The sequence below is a fragment of the Podarcis bocagei genome (genome assembly GCF_964188305.1).
Source record: "Podarcis bocagei genome assembly, chromosome: 3".
NCBI lineage: Eukaryota > Metazoa > Chordata > Lepidosauria > Squamata > Lacertidae > Podarcis > Podarcis bocagei.
The window spans coordinates 91,126,824-91,151,070 of NC_138127.1; the positions used below are offsets into that span (position 1 = coordinate 91,126,824).

Consider the following 24,247-nt stretch of genomic DNA (forward strand, 5'->3'; position numbering starts at 1 on the left):
GTGACGGAGGATGGCAAGGGACAGATACAAATGCAGAGAGGGTCACTTTTGATTCCTGGGCCTGAGGTTCTCCTCACCCCTGCTGAAAAGGGGCAAGAGGAGTGTTGTGGTCCAGAGCTGTGGCCATGCTTTATTTTGGCCTTGGAAGGGATGAGGTTCCTTTGGAGCCTTAAATATCCCACCCTGTGGGTGTTTGCTGAGCTCTAAGTCGGAATCTCCTTTCTTGTGATTTGAGTCCTACTTTCCAGAGAAGGAGGAAACAAGATCTGTTCATTTCAGTGGGTCTACTCAAACATACTTGGATACAGCCCTGATTATTATTGTTATTTTAATAAGCATTGTGCGTTCACCAAGCGAAGCACCCACTACCCCAGCCAGCAATGGACCTGAATGTTGCTAGCCAAGACAAGTAAAAGCCCAGCTTGCAGCTGATGACTCCCATACTTCCAAAATGGTTGACGCCAAGTGAAAGCATGTGGTCTCTTTTCTGCATTGCAAATAATAATAATAATTTATTATTATTTATGCCCCACCCAGCTGGCTGGGCTTCCCCAGCCACTCTGGGCGGCTTCCAACAAAATATTAAAATGCAATAATGCATCAAACATTAAAAGCTTCTCTAAACAGGACTGCCTTCAGATGTCTTCTAAAAGTCTAGTAGTTGTTGTTCTCGTTGACATCTGGTGGGAGGGTGTTCCACAGGGCGGGTGCCACTACCGAGAAGGCCCTCTGCCTGGTTCCCCGTAACTTGGCTTCTTGCAGTGAGGGAACCGCCAGAAGGCCCTTGTAGTTGGACCTTAGTGTCTGGGTAGAACAATGGGGGTCGAGACGCTCCTTCAAACAGCTATGGATCAGCCTTCTGTTACTTCCTAGCATTACTAGCAAATGTAATGTTGTTTACTCAAAATAGTTTTGCGTTTCCTCTCTTACTTCGTTCCACAAGAAGCACAGCCTGTTGTTTTCATGTACCTAGAGGTAAGGTTACGTCCTTTCGGAACATGGCAAGCATGAGCAAGTACACCAAGATTTAGGGCTTTAATGAAAAAAAGATTCTTCCGCTAGTGGTTGTTGTGATGTGCACCCCATGTGAAGACTCCTGGTGTTCTTTGACAGTATTTAATAACATTTGGGAGGCTGATTGGCTCACGCATTGCACGGCTGAAAAGAGTCAGAGGGCTAGAGCTGAAAATAAGGTAACAGTGGCATTGCTTGCAAAAGAAGGGGGGGCAATGAGGATTTCAAACCTGGCCAGTTGCCCTAAAGGAAACCAGAGAAAGTGCAATGTAACTTCCCAGTGCCCTTTTGGGTGCTTTTTCTCAAGCCCACATCTTTCTTTATACTCTACCCAGAGAAGCAAGAGGCGTTATCAAGAGTTAAGGAACACATTCCAGCCAGACGAAAACACTTGGGGCACAAAGAAGGGCCAGTGAGGAGTGCAGCCTGAGGAGAGTTTTGAGGGCCAGAGAGAGAGGATTGGAGGGCCACATTCAGCTTCAGACCTAAGGTACCTCACCTTAGAGCTTTTCCTCTGCTGACAAAAATATCCTGGGCCCACTTACATAAGCCGTGGGCTCCCAATAAGTGAATTCACCAAAAAGAACTAGAGGCGTCTTCTGTTTAGGATGAGACCGAACCTGAATGGTAATTCTTATTGGCACTTCAGACTTTTATGAGCCTCTGGTCCCTGGCTGGTGATTCTTAGCTTTTGCCAGTTCCCTAAGACCGCTGAATAAGGGACGCGGGTGGTGCTATGGGTTAAACCACAGAGCCTAGGACTTGCCGATCAGAAGGTCGGCAGTTTGAATCCCCGCGACGGGGTGAGCTCCCGTTGCTCAGTCCCTGCTCCTGCCAACCTAGCAGTTCGAAAACATGTCAAAGTGCAAGTAGATAAATAGGTACCGCTCTGGCGGGAAGGTAAACGGCGTTTCCGTGCGCTGCTGTGGTTCACCAGAAGTGGCTTAGTCATGCTGGCCACATGAGCTGTACGCCGGCTCCCTCGGCCAATAAAGCGAGATGAGCGCCCCAACCCCAGAGTCGGCCATGACTGGACCTAATGGTCAGGGGTCCTTTAAGACCACTGAACTGAAAGCAAGCTCTGGTGCCTGCAATTAGCCGTTGGCCAGGCGACCAAGGACCACTGGAGAACCCCTGCCTTCCCAGAACAACATCATGACAAAGGGAAGACCAACCTAGCTCCATCCTCTGGCCTTAGAAGGAGTAGCTGCCAGGAGTTTGCTTCCCCATCCCTGCCAGAAAAAGTAGACTTCAAGTACCAGTTGCCCTTGGACTAGAGAGTTGGAAGTCAGTAAACTCATGTTCCCACCCATCCGTCAAAGAACTAAGGGGTTTGGGGTGAGGTGGCTTTGGGAGTATGGGGTATGGGTTGGTGTTCTTCCCAATTGCTTATAAACTGTCTTGGGAACCATTTGATTGAGAGGTGGGGTATAAGCCTTCAAATTAAAATAAGCAACCTTAGGTCCCCATGCCCTGGCTCTTCTTACTGGTGAACTTGGAAGGAAAAGCCATCTATCTCATTGTTTATTTAAATCATTTCTTTTTTCATTTCATATTGCAGAAACGCCATAGGTGCAGAATAGCCTGAGAAAAAGTGCTCTTAATTTGCCGCCCCACACATGAAGAAATTTGTCAAAGGCCTGCACCTTTCCCCTAGTTTAAGGCAACACTTCAGTACAGTCCTGTTCAGGTCTGCTCAAAAGTCAGCCACACTGAGTTCAATAGGACTTACTCCCAGACAAATGTTTATCATATCACATTCTTAGGAATGTAAAATACTTTTTTTGTCCTGTCTCTTGCTACTAATACAGTGGCAATACAAATGGCGTCCAATTCATGCATTAGCATTCTATCTGCTACCTAAAAGTAGATCTGCCAGGCAATGGAATAATCATAATTATTTTTGTTTAAAAAAATGTGTTTCCCCATAGCCATAAACAAGAATTACTGCATTTCTTTCAGTGTCAAATATTTCAATTTTAGTGAGATGGTTCAATAAAAACAAAACATATTTTTTTCTGAAGGTTTTGTCAAGACTTAATAACATTTGCACGTAGGGCATAATAAATCTTAGTGTTCACATTAACAAAAATCGATTGATAATGTCAGTGGGTTGCATTAGTATTCTCCTTCAATATTTCTCATTGTGAAAAAGTAACAGAACAATTACTTCTTGTTGAGCAAAGTAAACAGTCGAACGACCTCATTTTTATTAGTCCATTTTTTCCTTTTTTCAAATGGATCTCCCTCTGTTCTGTGTGCACGTGAGTTAAAATAGTCATGAATAATAGACTCTGTTAATGCTTTTAAAATAACTTATAACTGTCGTCTCTGGTGTGCTGGTTTTCTCGATACCCAGCTAAACAAAACTTTTTTCAGCAAAGTGCAGGGAAAGTTTATTAATTTAAAGCATTTTAAAGCTGTTCTTCAGCTATAAAAAGGCTCCCAGAATGGCTTATATGAGGTTGATAACAAACAAGGCAAGGCAGTCCCTCCACCTCAGGCTTACAATCTAAAAGACATGGCACAAAAGGTTAAACCGATGAGGAGGGAAAAGGAAAGCAAGCAACTTCAGACACTGGTTTACTTAAAATCACAAGGTTCTCATAATAGCCATATTGAATGGAAACAATTCAGGGGGAGAAGGAGCCAAAAGCTCTTCACCACCTCAGAATGTAAAATAAGCTTCAAAGCATGTCAGTCAGAATTCAGCTGATCTGCCTTGGAAGTGTTTGTGCACAAGTGTGTTGATGTTACAGATATTTCCTTGTTGGGGACGGGAGCTTAACTGCCTGCCTCCAGATTTGACAGTGATCCATTTTACTGAATTGTCAGGACTATGAGCCTGTGAAAACTTCCAAGTATTAATAGCGCATACCACCCATTTTGCAGAGCCTGCTTCTTTCAAACTTTGTGATAATTGTGCACTTCCCTGCTCTGTAGCAACGTGCATGAGAACTTGCTTTCACCTTGACTCTGTATTCCATTCGCAAAATAGGTTCTGTAGCTTCTTCAACCCAACCATTAGAGCAAGGCTTAGAGCTCAGTGGCAAAGTGTTTGCTTTTCACGCCTAGACACCTAAGCTCATCTCCAACGAAACAGGGTTCTCCCTCTTATTTGATGTATTTTACACAATGACTGTGTTCTACCTGCACCAGTAGGCCAGGCATAGGCAAACTTGGCCTGCCAGATGTTTTGGAACTACAATTCCCATCATCCCTGACCACTAGTCCTGTTAGCTAGGGATGATGGGAGTTGTAGTCCCAAAGTTTGGGGATGCCTGGTCTTTGGCCTTATCCAGTGGCTGCTTTTCTTATGCTCTTAGGCACTGCCTCTTTCCCCCCCCCCCCACCTTCTTCTATTACCCACTCCCTTCTTTTTCCTCACATATCCGTTTGTTTAAGCTGTAAATCTGCAGGCGGGATGTTGTCGGTGCTAATTCTACATTTTAACAGTGCTTTGTTTTCTTTGAGGCACTAAAGAAATTACTGTTATTTCCCAGGTGACTGGGGAAGACCCATGCCTGCGAACAAAAGAAAAAGAAAAAGAGATTCCCTTTAATACTTACTTAATTGGGGGGAGGGGCAGCTAAACTAAGGGCTGCACCAAACCACAACAAAGCTGCAAACACACACACACACAAAAACCCAGAAGCAGCAAATCCACCAGGTTTATTACATGCTTCTTCAATATCCAGTTTTCTTCTCATTTATGAACCAACCCAGGAGACTGATTGTGTGGCCGGTTAGCAAGCTATGGTTCATGAGTCCGTAAAATACACAAATGCCAGGACGCACACCTTTTCAAAATCGACACGTCATAAGCAGGGTCGTTTCTCACGAGGCTAACGTCTCGTCCTTAACCAGCATTGTCAATGTTTCAGCTCTACAGGATGATGCCAGGGGACACCCATTTAAATGCACCGCTTTGCCTTGTTTCGTTTTTGTTTTGTAGCCGAAGTCTTCATGGAGCAGCAGCACCTCAAAGAAGCAAGCTTCTGTATCCAGGAGGCAGCCAGTCTCTTCCCCACATCTCACAGTGTGCTGTACATGCGGGGGAGGCTGGCGGAGATGAACAGCAGCTTGGAGGAGGCTAAGCAACTGTATGATGAGGCACTGACTGTGAACCCAAACGGAGTGGAAATCATGAACTGCCTGGTGAGCATGTATTGGGGGCTCCGATGCAGCTTTGTGTTCTTGTCATATAATGAGGATGTCCTACTGGCGTCGTCAGGGTGGAGGAATGGGATCTGGGGAGACACAGTACAATAGTTATAGTAAGGGAATGCAGGGTCCTTGAACTGTGATTCGATATTTATTTGGAATTCTCAGCATCCTTATCACAGCTGCAGCAGATGCTTTGTGCAAATGGAGTGTGTTGTGAAGGGTGAGATCCAGGTAAGATGGTTATCAACAGCAAACACCCTTGCTGTATATGTTACTGAACGCTCCTGGCCCTAAATGTTTGACACTGGGAACATCATCATCATCATAAATTTATATATACCCCGTCCACTCTGGGCGGCTTCCAACAAAATATTAAAATACAATAGTCTGTCAAACATTAAAAACTTCCTTGAACAGGGCTGCCTCCAGATGTCTTATAAAAGTCAAACACAGTATCTTTCGCTCTATAAGACGCACCTGACCATAAGACGCACTTAGTTTTAGAGGAAGAGAACAAGGAAAAAAAATGTTCTCTCCCGCTCTGCTCAGCACCTCTCCAGCAAAGCGCTGAAGAGGCGCAGTGCAGAGAGGGAAAGCTGCACAGCGGCCCTTCAGGAAAGCAGGAGGGGAAATGGAAGGGGCTCCGTTTCTCCTGCCGCTTCGCTGAAGGGGCGCTGTGCAGAGATGAAAAGCTGCGCAGTGGCTCTCAAGCGAAGCGAAGTCAGGAGAGCAAGAGAAAGCAACGCAAAGCCTCCTGAGCACAGCAGGAGCGCTCCCACTGCACTCAGGAGGCTTCGGGCAGCTATCCCTGAAGCCAGGAGAGCAAGAAGGATCGGTGTGCACCGATCCCTCTTGCTCTCCTGGCTTCAGCGAAAGCTGCGCAGCCTGCATTCGCTCCATAAGACGCACACACATTTCCCCTTACTTTTAAGGAGGGGGGAAGTGCGTCTTATAAAGCAAAAAATAAGGTAGTTGTTTATTTCCTTGACACCTAACAGGTGGGCGTTCCACAGAGCAGGTGCCACTACCAAGAATGTCCTCTGCCTGGTTCCCTGTAGTTTCGCTTCTTGCAATGAGGGAACCAACAGAAGGCCCTTGGAGCTGGACCTCAGTATCTGGGGCTAAATGACAAGGGTGGTCCTCCTTCAGGTATACAGGACCGAGACTGTTTAGGGCTTTAAAGATCAGCACAAGCACTTTGAATTGTGCTTGGAAACATACTGGGAACCAGTGTAGATCTTTTAGGACTGGTGTTATATGGTTTTGGTGGCTGCTCCTAGTCACCAGTCTAGCTACCTCATTCTGGATTATTTGTAGTTTCTGAGTCACCTTCAAAGATAGCCCCATGTAGAGCCCCACATTGCAGTAGTCCAAGCGGGAGATAACTAGAGCATGTACCACTCTGGCGAGACAGTGTACAGGCAGGTAGGGTTTCAGCCGGTGTACCAGATGGCACTGGTGGACAGCTGCCTTGAATGCAGAATTAACCTGCACTTCCATGGACATAGAAGTATTCCTGTATTCCTTCAATACAGGAATATGTAGCTGTCCCTTATGGGGATCGAACCTTCAACCTTGGCATTATCAGCACCATGTTCTAACCAACAGAGCTATCCCACTGATGGGGTTGTCCTGCTGCACCTCTTCATTGGGTTTCATTGGAGAAGTCCCTTATTCTGGAGTTCAGAGGTATGGCAACATGGCATGTACTTAGAGGAGGCTGCCCCTCGTGTCTCTCTGCACAAGTCATAGCTCTGGACTTGCTTGCTTTCTGCCAGGTGATGCCCAAAGAGGTAATTCAGGTAGAAACGCAGCAGGAGGCATATGATTCCATTTTTCTTTTGAGGCAGTTCTCAGTGGTTCCCAGTCTGCTTCCAGGCCTGCTTCAAAGTCTTCTGCCTACCTTAAAGCCCTGGAGGCTTGGGATCCAGGTGTCAGTAGACATGCTCTCTCCCTAAACCCATCAATGAATTGTGAACACAATACATGAACTCTTAAAATCCTGAAGAGGCATCCCAATAGCTAAGGGATGAGCCTAGTCCCATGTACAGCAATGGAATGCCCAAAAATTATTGTTATTATTTATTAAATGTGCATACCTCCCTAAACCCATGGGTCTCCGGGTGGTTCACAACATAAAATCACAATATAAAAAGACAAAATACATATTAAAAATAAAAACAAGAACGAACTAATAATCCCCTCCTCCCCAACACATTTTAAAAGGGCATTGGATGTCAATCAAAAATAGATGCCCGCTTAATATATACAGGTCACCGAACAGCTTTTCCTGGGGCCAAATTTGCATGTAATGGCTGGGATGTAATTGGGCACCAAGGGAAGGCACAGGGAGGTCTGTTGTTGCCTTGGCAAAGTTCCAACCTGACCTGGAAGCTTTTATTGTTCTTCCAGGTCAAGGGGAGCCAATGGCTGGCCTGGGCAGGCAGAGACATTCCAGAACCTAGGGACACTTAAGCCCCTAGGAAACCATTCATTGTGTAGTCCCGGTAGCTCACCATGTTAGGTACAAGTCTTTGAATCAGATGGTTACTGGTTCTACTCCTGGGAGATCCTGACACTGAGCTTCCGGATGGCAGGCTTTTTAAATTTGTATTTTATAAAGCTATTCATATAGCTAGCTGTTCTTTCAGAAAGCCTTTTCCTTAGCTGCATAGGAATGTGTCTCCATGAACAGCTCCTGTCCTTCTGAAAGAACTTTTAAATGATTCAGCCGCATCAGTAGGGACCAGCTGAATTGGCCCCATCTATGTGTTTGGGTTGTTTAAACAAACCGCAGCCATGTGTGTTGTTTGGTCATTTAGTCATGTCCGACTCTTCGTGACCCCATGGACCAGAGCACGCCAGGCACGCCTGTCTTCCACTACCTCCCGCAGTTTGGTCAAACTCAATGTGGTACCTTCGAGAACACTATCCAACCATCTCGTCCTCTGTCGTCCCCTTCTCCTTGTGCCCTAAATCTTTCCCAACATCAGGGTCTTTTCCAGGGGGTCTTCTCTTCTCATGAGATGGCCAAAGTATTGGAGCCCCAGCTTCAGGATCTGTCCTTCCAGTGAGCACTCAGGGCTTATTTCCTTCAGAATGGATAGGTTTGATCTTCTTGCAGTCCATGGGACTCTCAAGAGTCTCCTCCAGCACCATAATTCAAAAGCATCAATTCTTCGGCGATCAGCCTTCTTTATGGTCCAGCTCTCACTTCCATACATCACTACTAGCTGCCACATTCTGCATTAGTTGTAGTTTCCAGGTCACCTTCAAAGGTATCCCCACATGGAGCGCATTGCCAAAGTCCAAGCAGGAGATAACTAGAGCATGCACCACTCTGGCGAGACAGTCTGCGGGCAGATAGGGTCTCAGCCTGCATACCAGATGGAGCTGGTAAACAGCTGCCCTGGACACAGAATTGACCTGCACCTCCATGGACAGCTGCGAGTCCAAAATGACTCCCAGGGGTGTGGCCTCAACTTTTTAAAGTCAGCCCTTGGGCTTTGGAAGAAATGGACTGTGCGCACCTAGGAAGGTTGCTGCCAACACTCAAACTCCCAGAGCAGCTGTAATGTCATACTCATGAAAAGAAAGTAATCGATTCAAGTTTTGAATAGATTCAAAACACAACTTATTCCACTATGCAAACTTTTTCTTAACAATATCAGGCCAAGGATGTCTGGCCTGGAATTCTCTCCCTCTTCAATTTATCCCTGTATTTTATTTTTTTTACTTCTGTTTTTATATGATATAGTTCTTCTATCTATTACTTTTGTATGTCTAAAAAGGCAATTATCTAGGCTTGGTGACTATTGTAAAGATTAACTACTCAAAGACCAAGGTTATGGTCTTTGGAAAGAAATGTCAGAAACTCTGATGGTCAGGTGATGAGCAAGCAGATGACCAGTGCCATGAATTTAAATAGAGGAAATCATTTTAAGGACGCTTATTCTCAGAAATCTCATAAAGCTTTCAGTCTCTAGAACCTTTGGAGCCATATTCATGTTTTAATGTACAAATGATAGCTTTTAAAATTGACGCTGCATTGAAATTGTTTCAAAACAAGGTAGTGGCTCAGATTTTGCATGGAGCAGAACAATGAAACAGGGAAGATTCTCAGATTGAGAAACTGGATTTTTAAATATTTTTTGCAGAATTGTGGGTTGTTGTCTTTAAGGTTAAGTTTTTAGCTCTGTATCCTGGTAGTTCATCAGCTATAATTCTTGCAGATGTAGTATTTCCTTCAGTTGTGGCTTGAGCCCATAATGCTATAACTATTTTTTTTTTAATTTGAAACTGTATTGAAATTGATTATGATCATTACTACCACTACTACGTTAAGAAGGTAGAAATAATAACCCTGTTGGCACAGACCAAATGTCCACCTAACCTAGAATCCTGTTTCCAACTAAATGCAGCCAGAAGCCCAAATGCAGGGCACAAAGGCAAGAATTCTTCCTTCCTGTTTGTCTCCTAGCAACCAATACTAAAGGGTGTACTTCCTTTGAACAAAGAGGTGCCATTGAATCATCCTGGCTAACTGCTGCTGATAGACTTGGCCTCCATGAATTTCCCTGATCCCCTGCTAAAATCCAGTGTAAGCTTCTTGGCCGCCGCCACATTCTGTGGCAGCAAATTCCATGAAGTCTTGGGTGGAGAAGAACTTGCGGCTGTTTGTCCTAAATGTACTGCAAATCAGTTTCATGGGGTGACTTTGAGTTCTAGCATTAGCAAATAGAATCCTCTGTCTCCTATTCTTCCACTCCAGCGCATAATTTTATTGTTTTGGATCCATTGTTTCTACCAAGGAGTTGTTGTTGTTGTTGTTGTTTTTCTTGCTTGTTAAACAAGTTGTCCTCCCTGCCCTTCTTGGAGAGAAATAGAAATAATGATCTCTACACGGTCACCGGATCTCTCTTGTCGGATTTGGAACGTTAGGTACCACCTGACCAATCCAATCTGCTTCCAAAGCAAACTCCCCGAGCGAGCTGGGCTCTTTGTCCCTGGTGCATCAAGCACTAATTAGTTGCAGAACTCATCCATCTCCCCTCAGGCTGTCAGACCTTTCTTCAGAAAAATCTAGCTTGGAAACAGTGTGGCTGGTTTTTAGGAGAGGGCAGAAAATCTGGCGATAAACAAGCCCGTCGGCTTAATTATTCCTCTGGGCAATAGCAGAGAAGTCATAAGCACATTTGGGATTCTTTCCAGTTGCGTTTAATGATAAACAAGTGGGGTCACATGAAGATAACCCACAGTGTGTTCGCACTTTGGAGGGAGGGAATTGATACCCACCACCACCACCACCACCACCATAATTTGGGATCCTTTGAACCGAAAGCTAAGTAAAGGTAAAGGGACCCCTGACCATTAGGTCCAGTCGTGACCGACTCTGGGGTTGCGGCGCTCATCTCGTTTTAATGGCCGAGGGAGCCGGTGTACAGCTTCCAGGTCATGTGGCCAGCATGACTAAGCCGCTTCTGGCGAACCAAAGCAGCCCACCGGAGCGGTACCTATTTATCTACTTGCACTTTGACGTGCTTTCGAACTGCTAGGTTGGCAGGAGCAGGGACCAAGCAACGGGAGCTCACCCCATCATGGGGATCCATGGGGATCCGTGCTTTTCCCTGTTTAGCCACCCATGGGTGTAAGAACATAAGATCCCTGCTGCATTAGGCTGAAGGCCTATCCGGTCCAGCATCGTGTTCTCATAGTGGACAACCAGATGTCTGTGGGAAGCCCGCAAACGGGTCCTGAAAGCACCAGCTACCTCCCCCCTTGTCGTTCCACGCAAAACAGTATCCAGAGGCGTGCTGTCTCTAGCAGTGGAAGGCAAACTTAGCCATTGCAGCAACTCACCTAATTTGAAAATAAGATCGTCAGGATCCAAAAACCAGCTCCCCATTTGTGTCTTTCTTCTTTTCCCACTGGTAATGGGTGGAAACATCACACTGGCCGTTGAATGAACCTGGCCTGCCTCATGGGCAATGAAGCACACTTCCAGCTTGCCTGCTCTGTGGACACAACCTATTATTATTCAATCATGAATTAACTTATTAATGATCAAGTCCCTGAAAACACGGTGCTACAGGGAACATACAGTGCTGGAAACCACACCCTGTGTTCCAAAGAAGGGCTAGTTTTCTTGCTGTAGTGGATTCTGACATGTTGTTTAAGGAATTCACGGAGAGGAACATTTTCTCTTTCACCTTCTTGCAGCCACCTTCACTACCACCCACCCACCAAAACTTCTCTGGAAGCTCAGGAGGACCTCCTGAAGAAGATGGGTTTGAGCACAGGGGGTTAGGAAATGCAGGAAGCTGTTTTGTGCTAAGTCGCAGCTTCGGCCCATCTAACACAGCATTGTTTGTTGTGACTGGCAGCTGCTCTTCAGAGTCGAAGGGTTGTTTGTTGTCATCATGAGCCCTGAATCTAGCCATGATCTGGACAGAGTCCAGGGGTACAGGGGTGCCAGATAGACAGGCTATTGCACATGAAGTTGATAGACTGGAATCTCCAGAGGAATCTCCCAGGCCACCAAGATTTAATAGGATCAGAACCCAAACCTTCATTTCCATGGTTTCTTGAGCCTGAGGAGCCAGATGCCTCCCTCTGCCCATCCCCAGACTAGTGGTTTAGTGAGTGCACCTGGAAGGAGACTGGAACAAAGGAGGAGTGCCTGTCTTGAGGCCAGAGGGTTGCCCTTTTGAGGAGTTCTCTACAGGGGGGTGGAGCCTGGAGGAGGTAGTCCAGAGACAGAGGTTTAAAAGGCCTCAGTCTACTCCCAGTCCTTTTTGTTGCTCACTCCGAGCTCCTTTGGTCCAGCAGCCTTGATTCCAACTAAGCCACCTTCTCCGTAAGATCTAGCACCAGGCCTGAAGTCAAGAGTAGTTTGCCCAACTGCCCTTTGTTTTATCATTTGTTCTGTTGAAAGTTGATGATAAAAAAACAACTGAAAAAAACATGGAAACTGGAGAGATTTGCGTCCCGAACCAAATAACTGCGAACTTTGGCAACACCATGAGTTGCAAATGTGCAATGCTCAACAATAGGAGAAAGTCTTCATCCTCCGGGAAAATAGCTACAGGAAGACATCTATGTCGTCAGTCAAGGCCAACTGAGTTGTAGTTCAAATGCTTAACAAGAGGTCTAAATTGACTAATTGGATAATCAGTGTGATCAAACAACTGAAGCCTTGACTGCAATCCAAACAGTGGTCATGGCTTTTCTCAAGACACACGTAGGCAGCCATTATCCATTTGTCTCAGCTGCTGCTTGCTAATTCCCAAAATGGAGTAGACATCGTAAAATCTCTTTTGGTCCTGGGTTGGTGTAACAATGTCAGAGAGGAGTCAGGCTAGTCAGAGTCGGTGCTGAGAGTGTGAACTGTGGGCTGGGAAATCCTCACTCATTTTTCCCGTGAGATCTCGCTCTGTAGCCCTTGGCGAGACTCCTAGAACCCACCTTCCTAAAATACTAACGTCTAGCCTTCTCTATAGGGATGTTGTAAGGATTGTGAGTGGCATAAGTCCCAACTTCCCAGGGCCCTGGGTGCCCGAGCACCCACAAAATTCCCCATGAAGGGTCCAGGCACCCACAAATTTCGGTGCTAGAGCCATGGACACCACATGGCACTCATGGCCCCAGGCACCCACAGCCAAGTTGGCACACTGGGTGAGTGAAGTGCTTTGAGCACAAAAACACTATTATTAAAGACATTATGCCTAGCAGTAATGAAAACTGAGGGTCCCCCAGAAATTCTTCCCTGCTTGGTTAATTCCTTTCCATGACAATTTCCCTTTCCCCATAAAACTATACTTACTCAACCTTTCATACACTTTGCTGACTCAAGCATGCAGGGTAGAACAGTATGTTACCCAAATGCCTACCAAACATGTCACCCACCCTTGTCAAGCTCTCTCCCATTACACATAGAATAACGAAAACCAAATTATGATGTCATCACATTGCACTTTGTGATGTCATCATCATAAGGGGTAGGACTAAACCATTCCACACTTTGTATGGAAAGACTCGATGGTCATTTTTCAAAATTATCCCATGTGAAGCCTGGCCCATGGTTCCTCTGACACAGAGGTACAAATTACCTTTGTGATGGGAATCAGCTGTTCAGAAATACCGACATCAAGCTCCACCTGCATGTGGAAAGTTCATAATGAATAACTAAGACTGCAGGCGATCCCCTTTAAAAGTCTTCCAGGACAGGAGGAAACTGCACTACAGTGGAGCCAGGAAGCAGTGCTTCAGTTTAATTCTGCACCTGGTTTCATCCCGTGTCCCTGTGCACGGATTTTTGTTTTCAGAGACGTCCAACAATCAAAGCAATGATACCTTAGTTTTTAAAAACCTCCTAACATCTGTTTCCTTGAAGGCTTGCTTCGCGCTGGCCTGGAGAACGACACAGAAAGGCATGGCACAGAATATCATGCCGACGCTAATTAAATGCTCATTTACCTTGAAGCAGAAGAGTGCAAGTCTCCATTCTGTACTCTTTTCATGCACCACTAAGACAAAAGGTCATAGGAGCAATCCGCAGTCCAGAGGGAGCCTGTGTCTATTGAGAGTTGCATTCTTTTCCAGCGCTATGGATAATCACTTCAGGGCAAATTTCAATTTGTTCCTTTAAAACCATAGCTTTCCCTCAAATGCTGTGAACTCCTTTGCATGTTACAAAAGGCAGGAGGGAAGCAGATGTGCTTATGACTTGCTGCCGGGGATCTCGCCCAGACAGGGAACTCTTCTCAAAAGTGCCCTGAGAGTTAATGTTGCTGGGTTTACTGAGGGTTTTTCCAACAGGATGTATCTCAACCCACTCACAGACCTCTGTTTTAGCTGATGCAATAGCGCCTACCTTTTCCTAACACCCCTTAACCAGCATCCTAAGGCCCATGCAACCCAGCTGTTGGATTGCAACCGTATTCTTATTCTTATTCTTATTCTTATTCTTATTCTTCTTCTTCTTATTATTATTATTATTATTATTATTATTATTATTATTTCAGGTTAGGAGGCAAGCTATTTTACTGAGGAGAGCAAGATTGGCAGCCAGCTTGAAAGCCTTGTTGCTGAGTAATATGGAGGATTAAATTGGTAAAGCAATAAGCGTCTTTTAATGAGATTTGTTATGGTTACTTATTTTATACCTTGTAATTCTCAGAAATACGAATGCACACGAGGAGTAATTACATCTACTCTGAAATGCCCAAGTCATGGGGAACCTGAAACTGCCCTTCCTGCTCTCCTTAAATGTGGCTGCACATCCCACATGTAGAGTTCCTGGTGTTCCAGTTCTGTTTTGATGACGCACCAGCAAGAAAAAAGTGGAAGCGCCAATTACTTGAACAACCTGCCTGCAACCTGGTGCCTGCCAGCTGTTTTGGACTTCAACTTCTGTATATATATATGACTTCAACCCAGGCAGCTGTTGTGCAAAACAGCTGAAGAGCACCAGGTTGGGGTATTCTGCACACAAACATCCACAATTCTGGTGCGAGTTGTTGTTGTTGTTGTTTAGTCGTTTAGTCGTGTCCGACTCTTCGGGACCCCATGGACCAGAGCACGCCAGGCACTCTTGTCTTCCACAGCCTCCCGCAGTTTGGTCAAACTCATGCTGGTAGCTTCCAGAACACTGTCCAACCATCTCGTCCTCTGTCATCCCCTTCTCCTTGTGCCCTCCATCTTTCCCAACATCAGGGTCTTTTCCAGGGAGTCTTCTCTTCTCATGAGGTGGCCAAAGTATTGGAGCCTCAACTTCACGATCTGTCCTTCCAGAGAGCACTCAGGGCTGATCTCCTTAAGAATGGATAGGTTTGAGGTTTGATCTTCTTGCAGTCCATGGGACTCTCCAGAGTCTCCTCCAGCACCATAATTCAAAAGCATCCATTCTTCAGCGACCAGCCTTCTTTATGGTCCAGCTCTCACTTCCATACATCACTACTGGGAAAACCATAGCTTTAACTATATGGACCCTTGTTGGCAAGGTGATGTCTCTGCTTTTTAAGATGCTGTCTAGGTTTGTCATTGCTTTTCTCCCAAGGAGCAGGCGTCTTTTAATTTTGTGACTGCTGTCACCATCTGGAGTGATCATGGAGCCCAAGAAAGTAAAATCTCACACTGCCTCCATTTCATCCCCTTCTATTTGCCAGGAGGTGATGGGACCAGTGGCTATGATCTTAGTTTTTTTGATGTTGAGCTTCAGACCATATTTTACACTCTCCTCTTTCACCCTCCTTAAAAGGTTCTATAATTCCTCCCCACTTTCTGCCATCAAGGTTGTGTCATCTGCATATCTGAGGTTGTTGATATTTCTTCTGGCAATCTTAATTCCGGCTTGGGAGTCATCCAGTCCAGCCTTTCGCATGGTGCGAGTTACAATGTGTGAAAAGAGACAGGGATGGAGAATCCGCAGCCTTCCAGATGTTATTGTCCTCTGACATCTGGCCATGTAGACCGGGGCTGATGAGAGTTGGAGTCCAATGGAATCTAAAGAGCCAAAGGCTTCTTACCTCCGGGTTAAAAATTATAATCAGCACGTATTTTGCAATAAAGTTCGCCTTTAAAGATTATTAATGTTTTGATCGGCAATAGTACACAAATGGATCTTTTCTGTCAAAACGAATCCCTTGCAAAATGCTGTTATTTAATAATACCCTTGAGCAATGATTTCCACGGCTATTATGTTCTTAAGTTGGAATTAAATTTATTTATTGGGGGTTTTGAAAACCACAGCCTACTCCTAACGTTTTGTTTTCGCCCTTGTCTCATGATGAATCACTCGGATTCCCCATCTGATCATATCTGTGGGTTTTTCTGAAAGAGATTCAGAAAAAAATTGTTTTCTGGGAGAGTTTCAGACAACATTTCTTCCCAAGTGCTTTGGAACAGTTCTGCAAACAGCAGGAGAGGTTCAACATTTGCATAAACCTTGCCTGGTGTCACTAGTCTCAAGCCTTGGTGGCCATTTCTGGCTCATTGATTTACAGTGTTGGAGAAAGGGCATGTCTAAGCTGTCCAGCTCAGTCCATGAGACCAGAAAACTTCATGTAATCAATGAAAATATAGGAGGGCACATTCCTTTATGCTGCAGAATCCCTCACCAGAACCATTCTGCAGCATGAAGATGTTTCTCTAAGCTATTTTAGCAAACGGGTTCCAATTCAGGAAAGCATATATTTTCAGGGAATCATTCTGCCTTATTTAACCTTCAAGCAGGGGAAATCAGTATGATGCCGACCCAATGCTGTTGGGTACCATCTCCCATCAGACCCAGCCAGCCTAGCTGATAGTTAGGGGTGATGAGAGTTGTGGTCTAACAACACCTGGAAGATCTGATACCTACCTTAGAGAGATGGTTACCTGAGCATTGCCAACAGTGCTGGCATTGTATAGAAGAAGACCTGTGAAAGAGATGTTAGACATAATTATTCCTCATGCCAGTACCATGAGAGGTGGCATGAGCTGTGTCAAAGATCATTCTAATGTGTCTCTATTGGGGAAATATTGGGGGTTCAAGTCGAATACCCAATATTTCCCCAACACCTCCCTCCATTACATGCATTTTCAGAGCAGTGAAGGGAAGCAGCCATGTGAAATGTGCACTCATGCCAGTAACCTAACATAAAAATGTGCAGTCAGCAATATATGAGTTCAGATGATTCTATGAGAGAAGAGAGAGCAACTCCTTGGTGATGTACAGAAAGGCTCTGTATGCTTGGACCCCGGCAGTTGCCTGATGATTCTGGGTGTTGCCAATGGTGCCGAATCATTTATTTCGAAGGTTATGATGGGATTCAAAAACAGAATTGTAGAGCTGGGACCCCGAGGGTCACCCAATCCAACCCTCTGCAATACAGGAATCACAACTAAAACAATACATTCCAAAGCCAGGTCTCCAGATCCACTAAGCTGCCTGCCATGTATGGTGGCCCATCAGGGATTTGGCAAACCTCATTTTGCCACCTGCCTTCAACTGCAGCTGCCTAAAACCCACCCAAACACATGATGTGGCAAGTGGGCTGCATTCAGCCTGGTGGAGCAAAAATTGCACCACTTCGCTCTGAGACTCCAAAGTGTGTGTGTGTGTGTGTGTGTGTGCGCGCGCGCGCATTTTCCCTGTGTGGGCATGTGTGTGTGTGTGTGAGAGAGAGAGAGAGAGGGGGGGTATGAGTTAACAAATCATTATTATTGGTTAACCTATGAAGCAGAAGGAAGTAAAGTGGGTCTGGTCTGTTACTGAAAAGAGATCCTTATGAAATTCTTCTCCTTTTGTCAGGAATATTTTCCCCAAAAGTAATTGGCGCGAGCCCAGCTGCAGTGTCCTCTCTCCCTTCCAGACATCCATCATACTGATCTGCAGTGCTGTGGAAGGAAGGGGGAAGCATAAACAGATGGGAATTTTCAGGTGCTTGCAGGGGTGCTGTGTTACCTTAGGTAATAGGGCACAAGAAGCCACGGGGTGGGGAGAGGAATAGCTGTTTGTCCCTCCACCCCAGTGCCTTGGAAAGAGCAAGGTTTCGGATTGTCTTCACTTGATGTTGGCTTCGAACTTTGCTACCTCTTAATGTTAAATGAACAGTACCAATTTCCCCATCACCAGGAAAATTGCTTAATATTCTAGGAAACACGATGCCTGAAACTCAAACCACATGGGTTGGCAGTGGATGAATATCTTTAAATAAGAGTCAACCCCCAAACATGCGTACAGTGCTTGTGTAGTGGTGAAATTTAAAATGGATAGAACCCACCCCTGCCTTTCTATTCCCTCTACACATACAATCACTCAAATGCACACTTACTTTTCTCCCAGCTAGGCTCCCTTATGATACTCTGCCAATTCTGCCTGGTGGAAAAATGTCTAAGGGAGAGGAGCTGAAATTCCACCCCCCACCTGCACGGAGTAGGCTGTTAGGTGATGTAGTGGGAATTGTAGTTGCTTGTGTGTAAGTCACCGACTTCCCTAAACTGCTTGTTGTTTAAACCTTTCCCTAACTGAAGCGCACTCCTGTGCGTCTGCTTCAGTCGCTGGCAGAATCCGTTAGTGGGTGTTTCCTAATTTTTTTCCAACATAAGAATTCCTTGACAGCCAGTCTCCGCCTAGCCTCTCTGCGCGGAAGCCTTCTGCGCAGAGTAGGCGTGCCCAGTGGTGGTCCGGCACTCTCCCCACTGATCTCACTGGAAGAGTCCCTGAGCCTTCCCTCCAAAGTGCTCTCATTCCCTCCTTCCTTCTTGGTGTCCCCTTGATTCCCTTCCCCCTCGGAAACCCTCTCTCTCTCCTTGCTGGTTCCCTCTCCTGCACTATCAGGGCGACTTCTCTCTCTGCTGGTCTCCGATGTCAGTTCCCTGACAGGTGATAACTGAGCGAGGGCCAAAAGCAGCCAGCCTCTCAGCAGAGGTGATGGATTAGTCCTTTTTTCCTTCTCTGATGGAATTAGGCGTGATTTCTGGTGTGGGCATCTGCACAGTCTCGGGAACATAGGAGCAGCATATGGTTGCCAAAGACCTCTTTATTTCTCTTCAGACAAATACATGCCATTGCAGAGAGGTTGGTTGTACATCAACAGAAGGGCAGATTGGTAGCAGGCCCTGTTGTTAAGGGCTGCATCACACACATTGGACAGAGACACAAGCTTCTTGTACTGTTTGTTTCCTCACCCCCATATAACATGCAAAGCGATGGGCTTCTCACATTATCAAGCCGTCGCATGGTATATGCAATTTTCAATCTGCCTGAGAGAAGTGTTTTTGTTTTTTAAAAAACTTTTATCTTGCTTTAAACAGATACATATAAATATAGACAACCAAAATTACAAAGGAAAATTCCTTAATAGTAATGGGGGGAAAACTAAAAAAACCGACAAAAAATATTGAAGTACATGACACAGAACATAAGCAACTATGGGAAAGATAAAAGAAAAGGAAAAAGAGGGGGGAAAGAAAAAGAAAGATGAGCCAAAGCAGGAAAGCGCATCTATTGTACACTTCCGTCAAGTTCACAACAGATCATTATTCTTATTAATTATATCTATCTGCATTCCAAAGGAATCCCTCATCTTGGTATCAGGGAACATTTCTCTATGCGGCATCATTCTAAACATAGCCAGATCTTTCTTGCTGAGCCCTTGTCCCCTAAATAATTATTTAAACATTCCCATTCTTCTTTCACCAATTTTTTAGGTTTATCTCTTATTGTATCTGTCAGCTTTGCGAGCTCCAAGTACTTGCACAATTTGACTACCCATTCCTCTTCAGTGGGTGTATTTTTATCTTTCCAGTGTTTTGCCACTATAACCCTTGCTGCTGACGTTGCATACATAAATAGCCTAGTTTTGTTTTTGGGAATATTATCTGAAACTATTCATAGTAAAAATTCTTCCGGTTTCTTGCTAAATGTAGTTTTTATCAATCTCTTTATCTCTTCATAAATCATGTTCCAAAATCTTTGTATCTCTAGACAGGACCACCACATATGGTAGTATGTTCCTATCTGTTCCTTACATCGCCAGCACTTGTTATTGTTTGATTTATTTATTTTTGCAAGTTTTACAGGGGTCAGGTACCACCTATAGTACATTTTCATAAGATTTTCCCTGATAAGGAAACAAGCCGTGAATTTTATATTTTTAGTCCATAATTCATTCCAAATATTGGGTTTGATCGTATGTCCCAGGTCCCTCTCCCATTTTACTGTAATTTCTTTGATATCTTCCTCCTTTCTTTGCCAATTCAAAAGTAGTTTGTACATTTTAGAAAGCGTCTTTTGATTATTATATAAAATATCCTTCTCCAGATAGGATATTTTTTTGTCAAATCCTTTGGTTCTTTTATCCTTTTCAAGGGCGGCTTTTAATTGATAATACTTCAGCCAGGTTATTCCCTTCTGTTTCAATTCACTTAGGTCCTTTATTTTTGGATCACTACTTGTTTCCTCTACTAAATCCTTATATGTTAGCCAATCACTGTTCATATTTATCCTGTGAACCGACATAGATTCCACTGGTGACAGCCACTATGGTGTTTTGGTTACTACTGATTTTTTACTCCTCTCCCATACTTCATATAATGCCCTTCTCACAATATGATTTAAAAATCCTTTGTGGGATTTAACCTTGTCATAGCCTATGTAGCCATGCCACCCGTACACATGGTATTTGCAATTTTCAATCTGCCTGAGAGAAGTGTTGAATGGACCACTTCCCTCATCCCCTGGGACATCTTAAGGCAGGGGTCAGCAACCTTTTTCAGCTGTGGGCCGGTCCACTGTCCCTCAGACCTTGTGGGGGGCTGGACTATATTTGGGGGGGGGGTGAACGAATTCCTATGCCCCACAAATAACCCAGAGATGCATTTTAAATAAAAGGACACATTCTATTCATGTAAAAACACGCTGATTCCCGAACCATCCACGGGCCAGGTTGAGAAGGCGATTGGGCCGCATCTGGCCCCCGGGCCTTAGGTTGCCTATCCCTGTCTTAAGACCTGTGTGCTCTGAGGAAAGGCAGATAATAAGGAGGCCAGGTCAGGGAGCTCATGCTATCAGCTCCCGAAGGGACCATCAGTTTGGCCTGAAAGTATTCTGCTCTATATTATGTAACATTTGTTTTAGTACTGTAAAAAGTTAGAAACCTCCTTGGCTGCCTTAGTAAAAAGGTGACATCTTAATGCAAGAAATAAACATAACATCACAACCATGGCTGTGTGTGATAAACTGGATTCAGAGCCAGCCCAAGACATTTTGCTGCCTGAGGCAAGGGACAATATTGCCACACACGCCCCTGTGTACATAAGTCCAGTGGGCTGGCAATATAATCTTACTTCAACACCTTTGAGAAGTCAGCGTTCCTCACAGACCCTGAGCGCAGCAGGCTTAATTTGGGGGCATAGGGTAGGACACATAGCAGCAAAGCTCTGTTCACCAGCAACTGAATCTGCTTCTGCACAGCCTGAGGCAGCTGCCTCACTCACGATAGGGCCTACCTTGATTGGATTTCTTTGGAAATCCAATGAATGGTGATCTTGTACCAGCAGCTGATGATCTTGTAACCCCACAGTTTGATGATTCAGCCTGTTCCCATATTGCCAAATGGTTCTGAATCATTACCTTTCCACATGATCTAAACCACCAGCTAATTTCAGACTGCCATTAACTATGCCAGATATGCCAGCAATATTCAACATGACATTCCCTCAGAATTATGTTGCCTGTTCCAGGAGATTTCACTGAATTGTATTCTGGCCAGAATTTTGGCCAGGGATATAAAATGTCGGCTGGTGTTATTGGCCAGCCTGTGGTGAACCACAATGCTGCCTGTTCTTTTTGTGACAAAACCACAAAAGGAGGAGAGTAGGAGCTATTTCACTTATGAATCACAACACAGATGGGGACATGAAGTTCAAAAGAGGCCATTCAACCTAGCTAGCAGCCTAGTGTTCTTCAAACTTAGGTCTCCAGGTACAGTTGGACTACAGTTCCCATCATCCCCAGTCAGCTTAGCCAATGGCCAAGGGTAATGGGAGTTGTAGTCCAACTGCATATGGGGACCCAAGAATGGCGAACACTCCTATAGGCAGCCAACGCAGGACAATGAATTTGTCTGGTAGTGGGAAATATGCATTTCCTGTGTATACATTAAGTTACAAGAAGATCCGATTATCAACTTACCCTTGAGAATACAAGATAAATGAAATAAAATATTTGGGAGACCCAAGTGAGAGAGAGATGGGGGAGGCTAAAGCTGAGCGGAAACTTCTTGCCTTGGTTTGCAGTTTGTGTTGTGGGTTGTCAAAAAAAAATTGTCAGTTCCGACTGGGTTTTCAGTTCTTCCCTAAAAACTATTTTCCCTCTCCTTTGGCCTCATGGTTCCTAAATCTGATTGGGTGTGGTGACAGTCTCCCTCAGGAGGTTATGGACTCTCCTTCCTTGGAGGTTCTTAAGCAGAGGTTGGCTGGCCATCTGTCACAGATGCTTTGCTGAGATTTCTGCATTGCAGGGGGTCAGACTAGATGACCCTTGGGTCCCTTTGAACTCTTAAGATTCTATGACTTTGTTTATCCGTTGGTGTGTCACAATATCTGATGAAGCACCATGACACCACCAGCAAAGCACTACTGCTCTTTGGGTTCATTATAAGCACATATGTAATGGATTGACACAGTGGGGCTATTACAGCTGTCACGGCAAGCTGTTGCACCTCGAAAGGTACCAGTGCATTTCGTATAAGAACTGTATTGTCTTGCCGTCTCGTGCGCATTCTGGGAAGGCGAAAGACCACTGCTGCTCTGCTTCTTGAGAGGAGCTTCCAAGAAACACATTTGTTCCTCTGCCGCTCAAACCGATGACATCTTGCCATCTGAATCCATGTGCTCCATCAATGCGAAGCCCCTGCTGTTAGGTGATGCCAACCTTATTATAGCCCGGCCATCTGTGAGGGAATCTACTGTCTGTGGAATAGATGGATCCCATGGAAGTTGGCCAACTCGGCCTTAAAGGATAAATCATAAAGCATGGGTAGGCAAACTAAGGCCCGGGGGCCGGATCTGGCCCAATTGCCTTCTATACCTGGCCCGCAGACAGTCCGGAAATCAGCATGTTTTTACATGAGTAGAATGTGTGCTTTTATTTAAAATGCATCTCTGGGTTATTTGTGGGGCACAGGAATTCGTTCATTTTTTTTCTTCAAAATATAGTCGTCGTCCCCCCCCCCCCAAGGTCTGAGGGACAGTGGACCGGCCCCTTACTGAAAAAGTTTGCTGACCCCTGTCATAAAGGAACCACAGTGGGGTGTATTCCTGCCCCCCCAGCTCCCCTGGAAATGAATCAGTGTTTGACTGCGCGTAACAGCAGGAAAGTCGTCAGGAAGGGAATTAGTTAGCCCATGAATTAATGCGCACAAAGAGAGAGAGAGAGAGAGAGAGAGAGAGAGAGAGAGAGAGAGAGGGAGGAAACACCTGAGATGCGTTCACAACATGCCCCAGGTTCTGCAGATGCTCCCAGCGCACATCAGTGCTTGAATCCCCATGTCATTACAGCTAAGGCCTGTGCATCTTTTATTCCTTAGAGGTATGGTCCGCCTTGTGACTTGGAGCCACTGACCTCATTTATGCAGAGGAACTAGGCAGTATAACAATAGCTCCACAGAAGCGACAGCTCATTTCTGCAGGAGCCTGTTCAGTGGCTGGGGGGGTGGGGAGAGAAGAGAGAGCACGTGTCAGGAAAGGTGCTTCACTGTTTACCTTTCTTCTGAGAAAAATAAGCTTCCTCCCGCTGCCAGGGATGCAGCCGGGGTTAATTCATAAAGAATGTACTAGTGTGAAAAATTCTATATGTATGACGTACCTTCTGAAAGGAACTCTGGGCATTCGAAATAACAGCTTCTGCGGGTGGTGCAGATGACTGTAGCTGTACACAAAGGATTTTTTTTTAATTGTCCTTTTTGTGCAGATCTCTGAATAGGAGATAAATTGTGAAGCGCTTGATATACGCGTAGAAGGCTTTTAATGATGATAATAATAATAATAATAATAATAATAATAATAATAATAATAATAATAATAATAATATTGACTTCTCCTACCCCACTAAATTCTCAAGCTAGCTGTGTATTGTTTGTTTCCCTGAGGACCTCTGGAGTTGAAGAAGCAATACGTTAATTTTAGGAAGTAAGTTAATTCATTAATATTGAAGGTATTGGAAAATTCGCCGCAGACCTCATGAAGAGAGCACAGCAGAGGTTATATTTTCTGAGAATCCTCCAGAAAAATAACCTCTCAAAGGACCTGTTGATGGCATTTTACCATTGTACTGTTGAGAGTGTGTTAACTTATGGCCTGTGTGTGTGGTTTGGGAGCTGCACGGTCAGGGGAAAACATGCACTCTGAGACCGTGTGTCTATATCACACGCCCTGCTGAATATTTTGGAGAGGCTCTTCATGAAACCGTTGCAGCAGAGAGCATTCCTGCTTTTACTTTTGAGAGGAAGCTTTGGTCTTCATTGCCTCCCTAGAATCAAAGATGATGGAAGTGTTTGGTGACAACTGTCACAAGCAATTG

At 44.9% G+C, this 24,247-nt stretch overlaps 1 protein-coding gene and 1 long non-coding RNA gene across 3 annotated transcripts in view; one reads left to right on the forward strand and one right to left on the reverse strand.

Annotated features, from left to right (window-relative positions):
• TTC7A (tetratricopeptide repeat domain 7A) overlaps positions 1 to 24,247 on the forward strand; it is a 192,311-nt gene that overhangs the window by 141,751 nt on the left and 26,313 nt on the right. For both annotated transcript variants that reach the window (XM_081188507.1, XM_081188508.1), the window contains exon 19: positions 4,970 to 5,172. In XM_081188507.1, coding sequence (XP_081044633.1) covers positions 4,970 to 5,172 — 203 coding nt within the window. The remainder of the gene's footprint in view (positions 1 to 4,969; positions 5,173 to 24,247) is intronic.
• Positions 5,167 to 22,953, reverse strand: LOC308584261. The gene is made up of 4 exons (XR_014006716.1): positions 21,013 to 22,953; positions 17,395 to 17,559; positions 16,541 to 16,598; positions 5,167 to 5,264 (listed from the first exon to the last, which is right to left on the reverse strand). It is a non-coding gene; the product is annotated as an uncharacterized lncRNA (long non-coding RNA).